The sequence below is a fragment of the Amphiura filiformis genome, chromosome 13 (genome assembly GCF_039555335.1).
Source record: "Amphiura filiformis chromosome 13, Afil_fr2py, whole genome shotgun sequence".
Classification (NCBI taxonomy): domain Eukaryota; kingdom Metazoa; phylum Echinodermata; class Ophiuroidea; order Amphilepidida; family Amphiuridae; genus Amphiura; species Amphiura filiformis.
In genome coordinates, this window is record NC_092640.1 from 11320039 (window position 1) to 11333855 (window position 13817).

The 13817-nt window shown below is 37.5% G+C and overlaps 2 protein-coding genes across 2 annotated transcripts in view; one reads left to right on the top strand and one right to left on the bottom strand.

Moving 5' to 3' along the window:
- LOC140167411 (sperm-specific sodium:proton exchanger-like) overlaps nucleotides 1-4876 on the top strand; it is a 30201-nt gene extending 25325 nt beyond the window's left edge. Inside the window, exons 15-19 of the mRNA XM_072190717.1 lie at nucleotides 234-359; nucleotides 1724-1825; nucleotides 2352-2534; nucleotides 3203-3340; nucleotides 3714-4876. Of these exons, the coding sequence (XP_072046818.1) occupies nucleotides 234-359; nucleotides 1724-1825; nucleotides 2352-2534; nucleotides 3203-3340; nucleotides 3714-4238 (1074 nt within the window). The 3' untranslated portion in view covers nucleotides 4239-4876. The remainder of the gene's footprint in view (nucleotides 1-233; nucleotides 360-1723; nucleotides 1826-2351; nucleotides 2535-3202; nucleotides 3341-3713) is intronic.
- Nucleotides 4877-7087: 2211 nt separating this feature from the next.
- The window catches only part of LOC140168010 (X-ray repair cross-complementing protein 5-like), a 58213-nt gene continuing 51483 nt past the window's right edge, over nucleotides 7088-13817 (bottom strand). The window contains exons 14-15 of the mRNA XM_072191319.1: nucleotides 8006-8083; nucleotides 7088-7395 (exon numbers count right to left, since the gene is read on the bottom strand). Coding sequence (XP_072047420.1) covers nucleotides 7282-7395; nucleotides 8006-8083 — 192 coding nt within the window. The 3' untranslated portion in view covers nucleotides 7088-7281. The remainder of the gene's footprint in view (nucleotides 7396-8005; nucleotides 8084-13817) is intronic.

The following is a 13817-nucleotide window of genomic DNA, read 5'->3' on the forward strand; positions in this document are numbered from 1 at the left end:
ATGGTGGAAACGATCTTCTCTTGCAGACAGACCCTGTTTGCATCTAGGGATTTTCACACCAAAGTTGTATGATCTGATACATCTAAGGCGTATCTATACTCAAATAATTTTCTTTGTGACACGTGTATAGTGTATCTTTCTTTTAAAAGAACACCATACAACTGTACTGTATTTAAGCTTTTAGTGAATAAAATGCTTAACATTTACACATGTTTCTCTATTCATCATTTTAGGAAGTTGAAGTCCGCATGAAAAGACTGATGACTGCTCCTTCTAGCATTCCTCCCCCACCACCGGAAGCCCTACTGAAAAATGTGGCCTGGCTTTCTGGGGATAAGAAACTTATCGACTACATCAAGGTATATGCCAAATTTGATGTTTTAACTTTCAATCAATGTGCACGATAAAAGCCCACATTGAAATTGAGATATATAAGTAGGATATGTAAGAGTGCATTCCTTCATTCAAAAGTAGTTTTAACCCCCTGGACACTACTGGTTATCTAACAGCATTTCCGATTGGTTGGTAACTTGAAATGCTCATTTTAATTGCCAATTATGACTAGGCTTTGAACTAATTATGGTCAAACTTGCATTTGCAGATGATCTTACTATTACCCACCTTGATTGGTTCAAAATTGGACCCAATATTCATTTTGGCCAATCAGCACGTAGTTCTCATGGGGTTAACATTATTGTCCCTTGTTCTAAATCACCAACATACTTTAAAGGCACCATCAGTGATTTGCTAAATCAGAAAATCTAAAAAGAAATCATCAAAAAAATCAGATTTTGCATATAATTTGTGATGGATGTCATCCATATCACACGAATGCCTCAAGTGCATTCCGAGGGAAACCGAATACCCCCAATTTTTGCTCCATGCCTGTATCAAGTTGGCGGTCAAGTCCCGATTCTTTGTCTAAAGCTTACAATTTATACATACAATTGAATGGTGCTTCATGCACATTTTGTATACATGTATATATGCAAAATGTAAAGAACACCATCTGATTTTTTTTTAAATTTTTTTTTTTTGCTTATCTTTAACTTTGAAACTGAAAACTTATCAAATTGCCATATACTTTTGCAAGGATCATTGCTATTACTTTTTATGCATGAGCTCTTGGTGAAAACAAAAAACTGCTCAAACAATTCATCAAGTATGATCTCATCCAACAATTTGCCCAAATCGGGGCTAATTATGTTTGGGTTAATATTTCCAGAAGGAACACAACTATTTTGAAAAAAACTGTGTGATATGTAAAAAAAAGAAGTGGGTAATGGTGAATCCAACGGACGAGGACACAAAACACATCAAGGATCAATAAATAATACAAGAGGATACCTTGAATATATGAACAACTGGAAAGAAAAAAGCAAGGTACACCAACTTGACGTGGGGAACAAGTAAAATACAGACTAGACAGTACGTAGTGGGGGAACAAAATAGGCATTAGAAGAAAAGGTGTACTAGAACAAGTGATGAAAATCACTGAGCACATAAGTAGACAAAAACCAAACAACCAATGTAGGCCTAAAAACAGGCAAAGTTCGATGCTGAGTGCCAAAGTTTAATGGCCAAAAATTGCCAATTCCAGAACCACGGAGGTGTCAGGAAAACAGTACAAAAGTACACTGGAGTGATGAAAATCACTGTGTATATAGTAGACAAACAAAACCTAACAGACAAAAATTGTGTGATATTTCTTATGCCTTTTCAGTCCAGAGCGGTGTTAAGGCGTCACTTTGATTACATGGATGTGATCCTGAAAGAAGGGGATATTCCCAACGGCATCTTTCTCATTGTCTCTGGTTTGGTTAAGGTAAGGTGTAAATTATTTGGTTGGATTTCGTATTTATTTATTTATTTATTTATTTATTTATTACACTTTATCACTGGCACCGCATTACAAGAATATAACATTGCACGTAAGTTACATCAAAATACATAATATCATTAAAGGAACAATTTTTAAATAAAAAGTCCAGTGAATGGCAGGAGCAAACAGGTTCTATGACTTTGGTGCGCATAGTGAAGTTGACACTGCATAGCAACAATTTTGGCAAGGACGCAAACAAGCAGACGTGTTCGTGTCTGCATTGATTTCCCCATGATACGGTGCAGAAATCATGCAAATGAGTGCATCTTTCTTTCCAGACATGTATGTGATATTTCTCTGCACCTAGTAACTCTGTCAATCCGTCAAAATCACCATGGATGTGTGGCTTCACCTCCCATTGTGGTAAGGGATAAGCACTCATAAGTCTAGGTGATGTCTATGAGCTCTATCATATAATACCCCAATCTTTACTTCCTTGGTTTCTAATTCAATAACACTTTTATTTTAGCTCCATGGCCGAAGTGAATTCTTAGATCATGAAGTAGAGCAAAGAGAAGTTGATCGGAGTGCTCGAAGTGGAAAGAAAGCGTTCTTTGAAGACTACCTGACAGCAGGAAATGTGATTGGAGAAATGTCTCTTCTGACTGGCAAACCACGCAACTGCAGCGCTACGTGTGAGACGACTGTTCAGGTTAGCTCACTGGTGATTGTGGTAACCAAAATGTTGCCATCAGATTGGTCACCAAAGTGTATATTGCACTGCATCTAAACAAGGGATTTCCAACCTTTTTGAAACACAACCTACTTCATAAATTTGGACCACTCACTACACAATGTCAAAGTTTTGTCGTATGTTCCACTCATGACCAAGCATTTGGGGCTTGCCAATGTGACCACATGGTTGGAAACCCTCAATCTGAACAGTCACAGAACACATCCCAAGAATGGTTCTTCTGCCACTTAGATATGTACATCAAAATAATTTCCCTTTCAACAAGGTGTGCTACAATAATCCAGCAACTTCTATATCATCCCCAATAGGGCTCCTTTGAGATGGTCTCCATAAAGGTACTGAGGAACATTAAGTTAATTTCAAATTGCTTATCCACAACAAAAACTGATCATCATTGTGCTTCAACTTTAACAGTTGAAATAATCAAATGTTCCAATTTTAGTTTCATTAGTAGTTCACCAGCGGGTGTTTTTCACTGCTTGATTATAAGAGGGTCGAAACTCCCCAAGACAGTGGCAATCAACTGATGACCTTGCTGGTGAAAGCACAGATAAATTCATTCAATAGTCTTTGTGTATATTTAACCTAATCAAGTATATATGTATAAATTTTCCTTTCAACTCTAGGCTTACTATGTAAATGCCGAAGCTATGGCGACTGCTATGGGAGTATTCACCTTGACCCCATCATTGGAATCTCAACTATGGCGTGTCGTCGCTATCCGCATTGCTTCACCTCTTCTGCTAGCCCTCCCAAATTACCATGTAGGTATCAGTATTTTGTCAAGTGAGTGCATGCGTATCTGTATGATTAAAACAAGAACATTCACAGAACATTTTACTTGCCAACAGAGGACCTCCAAGGTCCCCCAGATAGGCGCAACAAGGTGTAAATTGCGTAAACAATTTAGATCAGAACTCTATTAGTAACCCCACATTGTGTTCACGATTTGGCAAATAAATAAGTTTGATTGGGTCTCATGCATGGTGTATATTCATGAGATCATGCATTACAAGTTACAAGAAAATAATAAGGTGTGTATCAAAGTCCCCATTCAGTCCACACTAATGTCCTGTCCTGTCCTGTCCTGAGCATGACAATAATTCTGGCATTTAACATGTCTATTCTTTTGTTTAGGGTTGGACCCAGAGTGCAATGAAGATCTACCTTGAGACTGGCTTCATAGCAGACATTGACAAAGACTACGATTTTGAGGTTGCTGATTTTATCGAAGACCTGATCCTCATCAAAGGCATAGCTGTCAACTATCACACCAGGAACGAGTATAAATCTCCAAGCGTCATCCCACGTTCAGTGCACCGTCTGATACTCTATGCGGAGGACAACCTGGAGCCAAAGCTGTTTATCTGCCCCAACAAGAAAGGCATGATTTTCGACGAGGATATCGGAGCATCTCATACCTCAATAGGAATGGCACCATCGGTAACAAAAGTCATTGAACACACTGGCCACTTGTGTCCAACACATTCTTCGGTGATGAGACTCAAAACAATGGATGGAAGCAAAGTGCAATCTTTGACTTGTCTCGCTATTAAGAATGCCATATCTTCTCATACCAGAATACAAGTAGATCCGCCAACTCCAGTTACCTTAGGACCAGCTAGCAAGGATAACCTGAAACTTCCTGATCCTGAAGTTTAATTGGTTAAAAACACAAAAGTTGGAAGTCAAGTGGGTAGGGGAAGGTATATAGAATTATGGTTTCCATATTACATCATGCTTTTTAAGTTTTTCACAAATTACCAGTTCTTGTTATTAATTATGACATGATATTGCAAGTATTTACAGTTCAAACTCATTCACACAAACTCTCTTAACCCAAAGTGATTTTAAAGTCCCATGTTTACGGAGCATGGTGGCCTAGCGGTTAAGTGATCCGACTCATGACTACAAGGTTGTAGGTTTGAGTCACATTGTTGTCTTAGGGCAAGGCACTTAATCTAGGTTGCTTCACTTTACCCAAGTGTTAAGGTTTGGGCTTAAAAGCTGGTAAGGTAAACAGACTCGTTGTGCAAGAGGAGCAGACCCAGACAGCAATACTATACACAGGAGTCTGTCCCCCAGTCGCTTTGAAAGAGAGATGGGCACTCTTTATTGCCTATAGGGCAAGATCTTTTACCTTTTATACTGGGCAAGTACCATAATTTTAGTTAAAGTAATTTCTGCAAAACAGAACAATCATATTGGAAATTATATAAGTTGGTTCAATTGAAAGATAGGGGGGTATATATCAGTAAATGTAACTCTATAGAGGTAATGGATGTGACATGTCTGCCATCTTGTGGATACAGGCCTGTTTTTGGTGCCTTCAGCATTTGAAGGCGCTACCCACAAGATGGAGAAAGGCTGACGACCTCAATAGAACAGTAAATGGGAAATGGTAAAGAATTACAGCAGTGGAGTGAAATGATGTGAAATAATTTTCATTTCCAAACCCAAAGTGAAAATGTTTGCAATTCAAAACTAATTGCACATCATGCTATCTTGAATTCAGGTTGCATCTTGGCTATTTTTTTTAGCCGCAGGATGTGGCATTTGTAAATGTGCAGAGTTGAATTATTAATACAGACTCAGAGAATTCAGCCACCCTGTGTAGGAGAATATATTCATTTTATACAAGACGACTTTGGACAAAAATGTGAATCCCATCAAAATGCACTATGAGCTTTTGACGTTTATTTGACAGAATTCCTTGGAATTTACATATTTGGCACTTTTAATTCTGGAAAAAGAGGCAGATCCAGTTCTCATTTTTGATGTAAAACTATTCAAAAAAGGTATATCCACCTGTCAGAGAATTACAACAAGTGACAATCGACGGGTGTTAAATAATAGCCCATGATCCTAACCCTGTTCAGTCAAATTGTTTGGCCACTTAATTATTGTTTGCTGGGATGTAACACCATATCATCAAGAATTGTCTTATTTTTAAATTGATAGTGGTAGTACAATCCATGATAACTGAAACGTCAGGAAGTCACTTGTAAAATGCATGGAATAAATATGCATTGGGCTATTCCAGTTGAAATCCATACCCCCTATGAAAGACATGATCTTAATCTCCCACACAGAGGGGATAGATTTCAAATTCTGATAACCCCATTTGAAATTCACACTCCGTGTGGAAGATAAAGGTCATGTCATTTGTATGGATTTCAGCTGGAACAGCCCATTTCAAGTACTTTGCATAATGAAAATCTTGGTGACACTTTACACTGTTTGTTCCAAAAATTGTTTATATGTGAAATATGTCCATTACATTTTTACACTGGTTTTTATACTCTGTATAATACTATTGTATTTTATCTGTACATACTATATTTTACTTATGTGTGATATCGTAAGTATGTGTAAATTTATATTTTAAACAATTTGTAAATTTGTATAAAAATGTAAATAAAGGTGTTATGTTTGATAACTTTTGGTGCTGATTTCTGACTTATCATGATTTGGCAAAAGGAAACATAAATTCTGAACCTTTTGTTTTTCACTTGGTAATTTATAAGTTCTCCTCATAAAAAGACCCAATTTACTGACTTGTGCCAAGATGCAAAGATACCCACCAACAGCCAGTCCATCGTGCATGTATATAAGTGTTGTTTCCTTCCTCTTTGCACAGTGATGTAGAAAGCCTGTTTTCCATTCGACTGATTGAAGCATCTATTCACATGAATTAATTCTGCACAATGTTGACACATCAGACAGCACTATACCTTGTCTCGTCTCAAGTTGAGAGTAACGCCATGTTGGATTTTGTGCACACTAATCTATTCCAGCGGGCGGTATACACACACATAGAAGAGCGATTTATCCGTACGCTGGCGAAGCAACCATGTAAACCAATTTGAATCTGCCACAGCAAAATTCCCCTTGGAGTTACTCTCAACTTGAGATGAGATACACTGTAGGTGAATGCACATGAATGCAGTATGTTAACGTCAATTTGGTACAGTGGCATCACATGACATCTGGCGTTTACATACCGCATTCACACCCGTTCACTTAGTACTGTTTAGCGATATGCTTGCATCACCCAATCAACAGAACATTTACCTCACTACCTTGGGGAAGCCAAAAACACTGTACATACTTCAGCTGCTTACTATATGTTCATATTTGACAATCTGAAGCAAACTTGAGTTGTTTGATATAATCACACTTAAACCAAGCAATACACATCTATTTGGACTTGAAATTCTGCAATAGGTTTTATAATAAGGTATGGCACCCACAAGCTGCACTTCCATGAGTATACACCGTTCAAAGGGTGTATGATAAAGTATTATTCAGATTTCCTTTTACAAATTACGCGTACTGCTAGCCGTCCAGCGCGTATTATTTTGCACATGGTCCAATGCACACGCTTGACGTTGCGCACGTATACGCGATGGTTAATTTGTAACAGGAAATCTGAATATCACTTTAGATGTGGCATACCAGGTTCTAATGTTGTGCCAAATTCTGAAATGAAATCTAAACAGAGTGCTGCATGTGGTTTCCATTTTTAATTGAGTTGTTAATTGCCATGTTATACAATATAAAACCTAAGTGGAAACTATAAAAATTCAACTATTTCTGAGGCCAAAATGTGTCAATTCCGAGGCCAAAATGTGTCAATTCCGAGGCCAAAATGTGTTAATTCAGAGGCCAAAATGTGCCGATTCAAAGGCCAAAATGTGTCAATTCAGAGGCCAAAATGTGTCTTTACAGTCTCTACAAGGTCACCTTTCTTTCCTGCTGCAGACAGACCAGTTTGTTGACAAAACTCTTTCAGGACTGCAACTGTCAGCTTATTTAACTGAAAGATAGAAATATCAAAAGGTTTAATATTAGCACTGAAATAACTACTGAGCATGGTGGTCTCATGGTAAGGGCATCCGCTTCATAATCTCCAGGTTGCGTATTAATTGAACCGCGTTAGGGCCAAGGCGCTGTGTCCTTGGGCAAGACACTTAATCTTGCTTGTTCCACTCCACCCAGGTATATAATGGGGAACTCTTAAAGTTTGTTCTGCGTATATAAGGCAGAAATTATTCAGCTTTTGTTACTTGGTGAAGTCCCAACTCCCGCTTGCGTAAATTCACATAAGTGTACGCCGGTCACACATTTATTTACGCAACACACATACTGGGTAAAATAGGGGTCAGTAAAATCTACTCACTGACCTGCTAAAATGTATGACAACTGCACACACCACAGGAATTTTCAATTTTCATAAAATTTACTATAGTCAGTAACTTCGATATTGTTTTTTATTATATCTGTAAATTTAATGATAAGAAATATATAATGATGCACGGAATCTAAATTTGGAAAAAATATAAGAATTACATAATAGGACATTTTGTAACAATATATGTAGAGTTCAAAAATATAGGAATTATAGGGCTGCTTGAAGCCCTGCTTACCTTTCCTTCCTGAGCATACTGCTGCATGTCTACATTTTCTGTCTTAGCTTTCTTAGCTGCACCATCAGCACCTGCAGCCTAAAAAATATGGAAACTAAAAACAATAAAATGAATAAATCTGAAGCCTCAGGTGCAGTGAGAATGGATAAGACTTTCCATTCTGTTGACCCAGAGACTGACAGTAACTTTGTTCACTTGATTTGTCTGCAGTTGCTTTCCTTTTCCTCTATCCTTATCTTCAAATTTGTTTCTCTTTTTTCTTTTAATTTAGGCCAGCATGCTTATATGGGCTATTTTTAGCCTAGCTAGAGCATTTAGTCTAAACCTGGTCCGATCAGACCCCAAGCATGCCTCCTAGTCAGGGAGTGAAGGCAGTTTAGGTAGAATTAATTCCTCAATCGACGATTTTTGTATCAATGGATGCATAGTATATTGTAGTATTGTATAACAAAAATCGACTAAAATCTACTTTGGGCAAATTTTTTTATAAGCCCTTGAAAGTTGCACTTATTCTAACTTTGGGCAAGTTTAATTCCGAAGACGTAAATCAAAATACAATTGCGACGCGTGGTCGCATCGCTGGCTATCGCGACGGCATTACGCTGCTGACACATGAGCGACAAATTTTGCGATATTATGCGATACACCGCTTACGCGCTGACTCACATTTTATTTATTATCCTTCCGCTGACACACGGTTTGCAGCATAGTAAAGTTGATTGCAAATACCACTCACCTGTTTACGTTTGTTTTACCAACGAAATGCGTTTGTTAGTTGGAATCTTCAGCATATTAGCTTACAAGATTATTTCAAAGGTATGTATACAACAGTATGTAGGCCTATTATTAGTTGATTATAGGCCTATTTAATTAATTATGCACCTGCGCTGCCTGCTTTATGGAATTAAATATTAATCATTGATAATTTTAGATGCGTAGCCTATAGACGGTTCAAAATTGATAAGCTTTTAAAGACCCACAATTGTAATAAATAAGGCCAAGTAGGCCTATTGCTCGTCCGAGTTTTTAAAACAACAAAGAGGAAAAGTTGCTTTTTTTATTTCTTATTTTGATCGCAAAATCGGTGCAAATGCAAATAAACTTATTATACGCTGTTTCAGCGATATGTCTATAAAAAGGAAGAGGGTTTAGTTATTTTGTTGTTCTGAGAAGTAGGCCCCGGGGTAGGCCACAAAACCTTCCAAAAGTGTTCATTGAGAAACATCACAACTGAATTTCAAAATAATAAGCTTAGACTAAAATTGAAAAAATCTCAAAAAAGGAATCGGGCTGAGACGAGAAACACTACAATAGGCCTACCGATATATTTATTTAGGCCTGTGTATATTTAACCTACAAATTAAACAGTAAACCTGCATTGGGTCTATTTCAAACCATGTAGCAAGAACACGTACAAAATATGACAGCTATACAGGGTGTCCCAGAAAAAAAATTACCGAGCGAATGAATTTGGACGTAAGTCAAAAATTGATATCAGAATCCAAAAATCTAAAAATCAGCGTGTATCTCAATTTATTCTGCATCTTATATGCTAATTTTATTGGAATCGGTTGAGTGATTGCGAAGAAATGAGCAATTACATAACGCATGCGTCAATTCACTTCATTCCAAGTTTGAAAGAAAGACCATTCAACACAATGCGCACTAGTGGTTAACTGTCAATGGGCTTCATATTTTGCTTAGTGAAATCCTGTTCGTTCTTTTTAAACAATCTGTTTCTTGCAAAACATTTAATTAGGTTGTATTCAAATTTGAATGAAAGCTTGCATGTAAGATGATGCTCGGTACTTGTAAATATCTTTTTCGTTAATGTTGATATAAATGTTGCATTAAGAATTTTTGCATAAATAATTCCAGCTGGTTTAAAAAATTTCTCACACACATTAATATTTTTGGAATATTTCCAAGGAATTGTAAGTTTAAATGTTTTAAAACTTCAACATTGATGTTGCAGGGTATCAAAAATCACACGTAAAGCTGTAAACACTTGATCATTATCATTCTTGGCTCAAATGTTCTTTGGAAATTTAAAATATAACATATTTGCACAACCTTAAGAATTAAAGTGGGAAAGCTTCCAATCGCAGAAATCAAGGTTTTCTCGGACAAGATGTTATTCATCGTTAGTGAAAGCATGAATAACATAACACCGTCGGATTATAAAATAGATAATGTGGGCTAAATTTAATGAGATACACAAACTTGAAGAAGCGGTGAGCGAGGATGAAAAAAGCGCCTGTTGATCAAACTTGGAATGAACTGCATTGGTGCACGCATTATTTAATTGTTAATTTCGTCGCAACCAGTCAACTGACTCAAATAAAATTTTCGTATGTGATGCACAATAAAAGCTATGCGCTACATTTTAAATCTTATGATTCTGGTGTATATTTCTCGACTTACGTTCAATTTTATTCACTCGGTATTTTTTTCTGGGACACCCTGTATAGTATGTTTTAGATGTACCGTATTTATTTATTTCTTACAGTGGATTTTGTGAAAACAAATAGGCAAGGTTTACGTAGGCCTATTAAAAAAATAATATTTAAATATTGAGGTTACAGCTATAGGCCCTAGGCCTGTACTGTACGTTGTAACAAATCAACAACCGACTTTATAATATTATATTATAATATATAATTTTGAGATTTACAAACTTCGAAAAACGTACAAAATGGGATAACAGACATCTTTCACCACTTCCAACAATATAAATAACGTAGGCCTATTTCAGTTGACCACGTGGTCATGCTGGTTGATGGCTTCTTCAGAACACATTATTTCTGTAGAATGACCATTTGTTCTCTGCTTTCCCCCGTGGGATTTCCATGATATGAATTTCATGAGTTTCGTGAGTCCCCGTGAAGCATTAAACCAATGGTCATTTTCAAGAAGCCATGCAGCCAAGATATGAATTAAGAGACGACAGTCTAGGCCTGTGTGAGTAGAAACTTGGATTTGTCAACGGTCAATCATATAAAAATCTATACGTTATTTTACTTCATTCCCACTACAAATTTACAATTGACCCTATATATAGGGGCCTATGTTTTGAATTTACAATTGGCCATATACATTTTGAATTTACAATTGGCCCTACCTACATTTTGAATTTACAATTGGCCATATACATTTTGAATTTACAATTGGCCTTATATAAAAAGTAGGTAATGGTGAATCCAACGGACGAGGACACAAAACACATCAAGGATCAATAAATGATACAAGAGGATACCTTGAATAAGAACAACAGGAAAGAAAAAAAGCAAGGTACACCAACTTGATGTGGGGAAACAAGTAAAATGCAGACTAGACAGTATGCAGGGGGACACAAACAGCAAATGTAGGCAGAAGAAGTAGGCAAAGTTCGATAGCCAAAATTTACCAGTTCCAAGGCCCACAGAAGTAAGTGCTGAACCTGCAAAAACAACAAGGATCAATGGTCATATAAAACTGCACTAGAACAAGTGATGAAAATCACTGTGCATATAAACAGACAAGCTTAACCAAACATCCAGAGTAGGCACAAAACAGGCAAAGTTCGATGGCCAAAAATTGCCAATTCCAGAGCCCACAAAAGTGTCAGGAAAACAGTACACTGGAAGTGATGAAAATCACTGTGTACATAGCAGTCAAACACTAAACAGACAAAAAACAACCGACGTTTCGAGCAGATAAACTGCTCTTCTTCAGGGACAGACAACAAAATATAATAAGGCAAACAACAAAAACTACATGCTGTAGTTTAAAAACAAATTCAAGTCAAAAATTGAAGCCAAGTTTAAATTGAAATAAGTAGCAAAAAAGACAGCAAACTCAGAGCAAAATAAGTTGTGTCTTCTCTCATTGAGAGCAAATTCACTACAAAGTTAGACTGGGAAACAATATATAAATAAGCACCACCACAGGACAATAGGGTATTGTCCTAATTGACAGGAAGTAAATGTCAAGTGGGGTCGCAATCAATAGCCGTTGTAGAGAATGAATAGATAGGATAAGTGGACTAATGTCACTCAAACTGCAATATGCATATTAGATAAAGAACAAATAATATTTATAGACCTACACAATACATGTATAGTGAAAAATAATAAGCCAAAAATTGCTGGATAAAACACAAGTTAATGAAGGTCTCAAATATTAAAGTGTAATATGCATACTGAAAAGAAGGGGAGGTAGAAAAACAGAGAAAGTAAGAAAGCATGTGGACCATGCAGGATGAAATTTAATTTCAGTGCATGTACAGATATAGGCCTACGGATGAAAGTGATAAAGTCAAAAATCACTAAAACCAAAGCACAGTGAAATACCGTTGCAAATTGACATGAAATATGCCAAAATAGGTAGTGATACAGGGACTGCTAAAAGCTGGAAAAATATTAGCAAGCAACGAGGCCTACAATAAGAAAGCCAAATGTGAATTGACACATCAAACATATAGGCCTACATGTAGGTCCAGTAATAAATGCTAACAAGATCCATAGGCCTAAAGATACACTGGCATGTTAATCTTTAACATTTAAGCCAAGTGGTTGGGTTGTCTGAAGTTAATTTGAAAAGCGTGTGTGTAAAGGTCTTAACAAAGCCTTGGAGGTGGACCTTATAGATCATGATCACAAGGTTGCGCTCACACCCAAACGTCCCAAACCAGGTAGATTTTATACTCTACCTAAGATCCACAAACATTTCGACACTATACCAGCTGGTCGTCCAATAGTTAGTGCCAATGGCAGCGTCACAGAGAAGGTTTCTCTTTTCATTGACCACCATCTCAAACCACATGTCTCTACTTTGCCATCGTATGTTCAGGATGACATGGATTTCCTTCAAGATAAAGGCCGTCAACGCACATGGGCCCCTTTGCACCTAACACCATACTTTGCACTATGGATGTTTCAGCCCTATACACTAATATCCCGCAAACGAGGGTATAGATGCATGTCGCACTTATCTTGAACCTACTTACTCTCCTGACCAACTTGATGCTTTCTGTGACCTCATGGAAATTGTTCTTACTTGCAATAATTTCACATTTGACAGCACTAACTACAAGCAAATATTTGGGACCAGTATGGGAACGATAATGGCGCCCTCTATGGCCTGTCTTTTCATGGGTCGTCTTGAAGAACGTCTGCTCTCTTCAATCTCCAAGAAACCCCTCATGTGGATGAGATATATCGATGATATTTTCTTTCTGTGGACACATGGACCTGATGAACTTCAGCACTTTGTCAACTTCTGCAATTCATTCCATCCAACTATCAAGTTTACCTCTGAATCTTCGACCAAGGAAATACCCTTCCTAGATGTACTGGTATCCATCAGAGATGATACTCTCCACACGGACCTGTACTCTAAGCCCACTGATTCACATCAGTTTCTTCACTGGACTTCCTGTCATCCCAAGCATACCAAGTCAAGTCTTCCGTACAGCTTGGCTTTCCGGTTGAACCGCATCTGCTCCTCCCCTGAGACGCTTGAGAAGAGAAAAGTTGAACTTGAATGCTTTCTTAAGGCCAGAGGCTATCCTGGTTCTGTTATCAACAGACAAATCAACAAAGCTCTAGAGATTCCTAGATCTGATGCTCTCGAGCCTAAGACGCCAGACTCTGATAATCCAGAACGCATTCCACTGGTCATCACTTACAATCCTTCGCTTCCCAAACTTTCTCAGATACTTCACAAACACTTGCGTGATCTTGCATTCTTCAGATAGATGTAAGAAGGCTATTCCTAACCTACCCATGGTAGCTTATCGGAGAAGTGCTAACATCAAGGACATGATTGTACG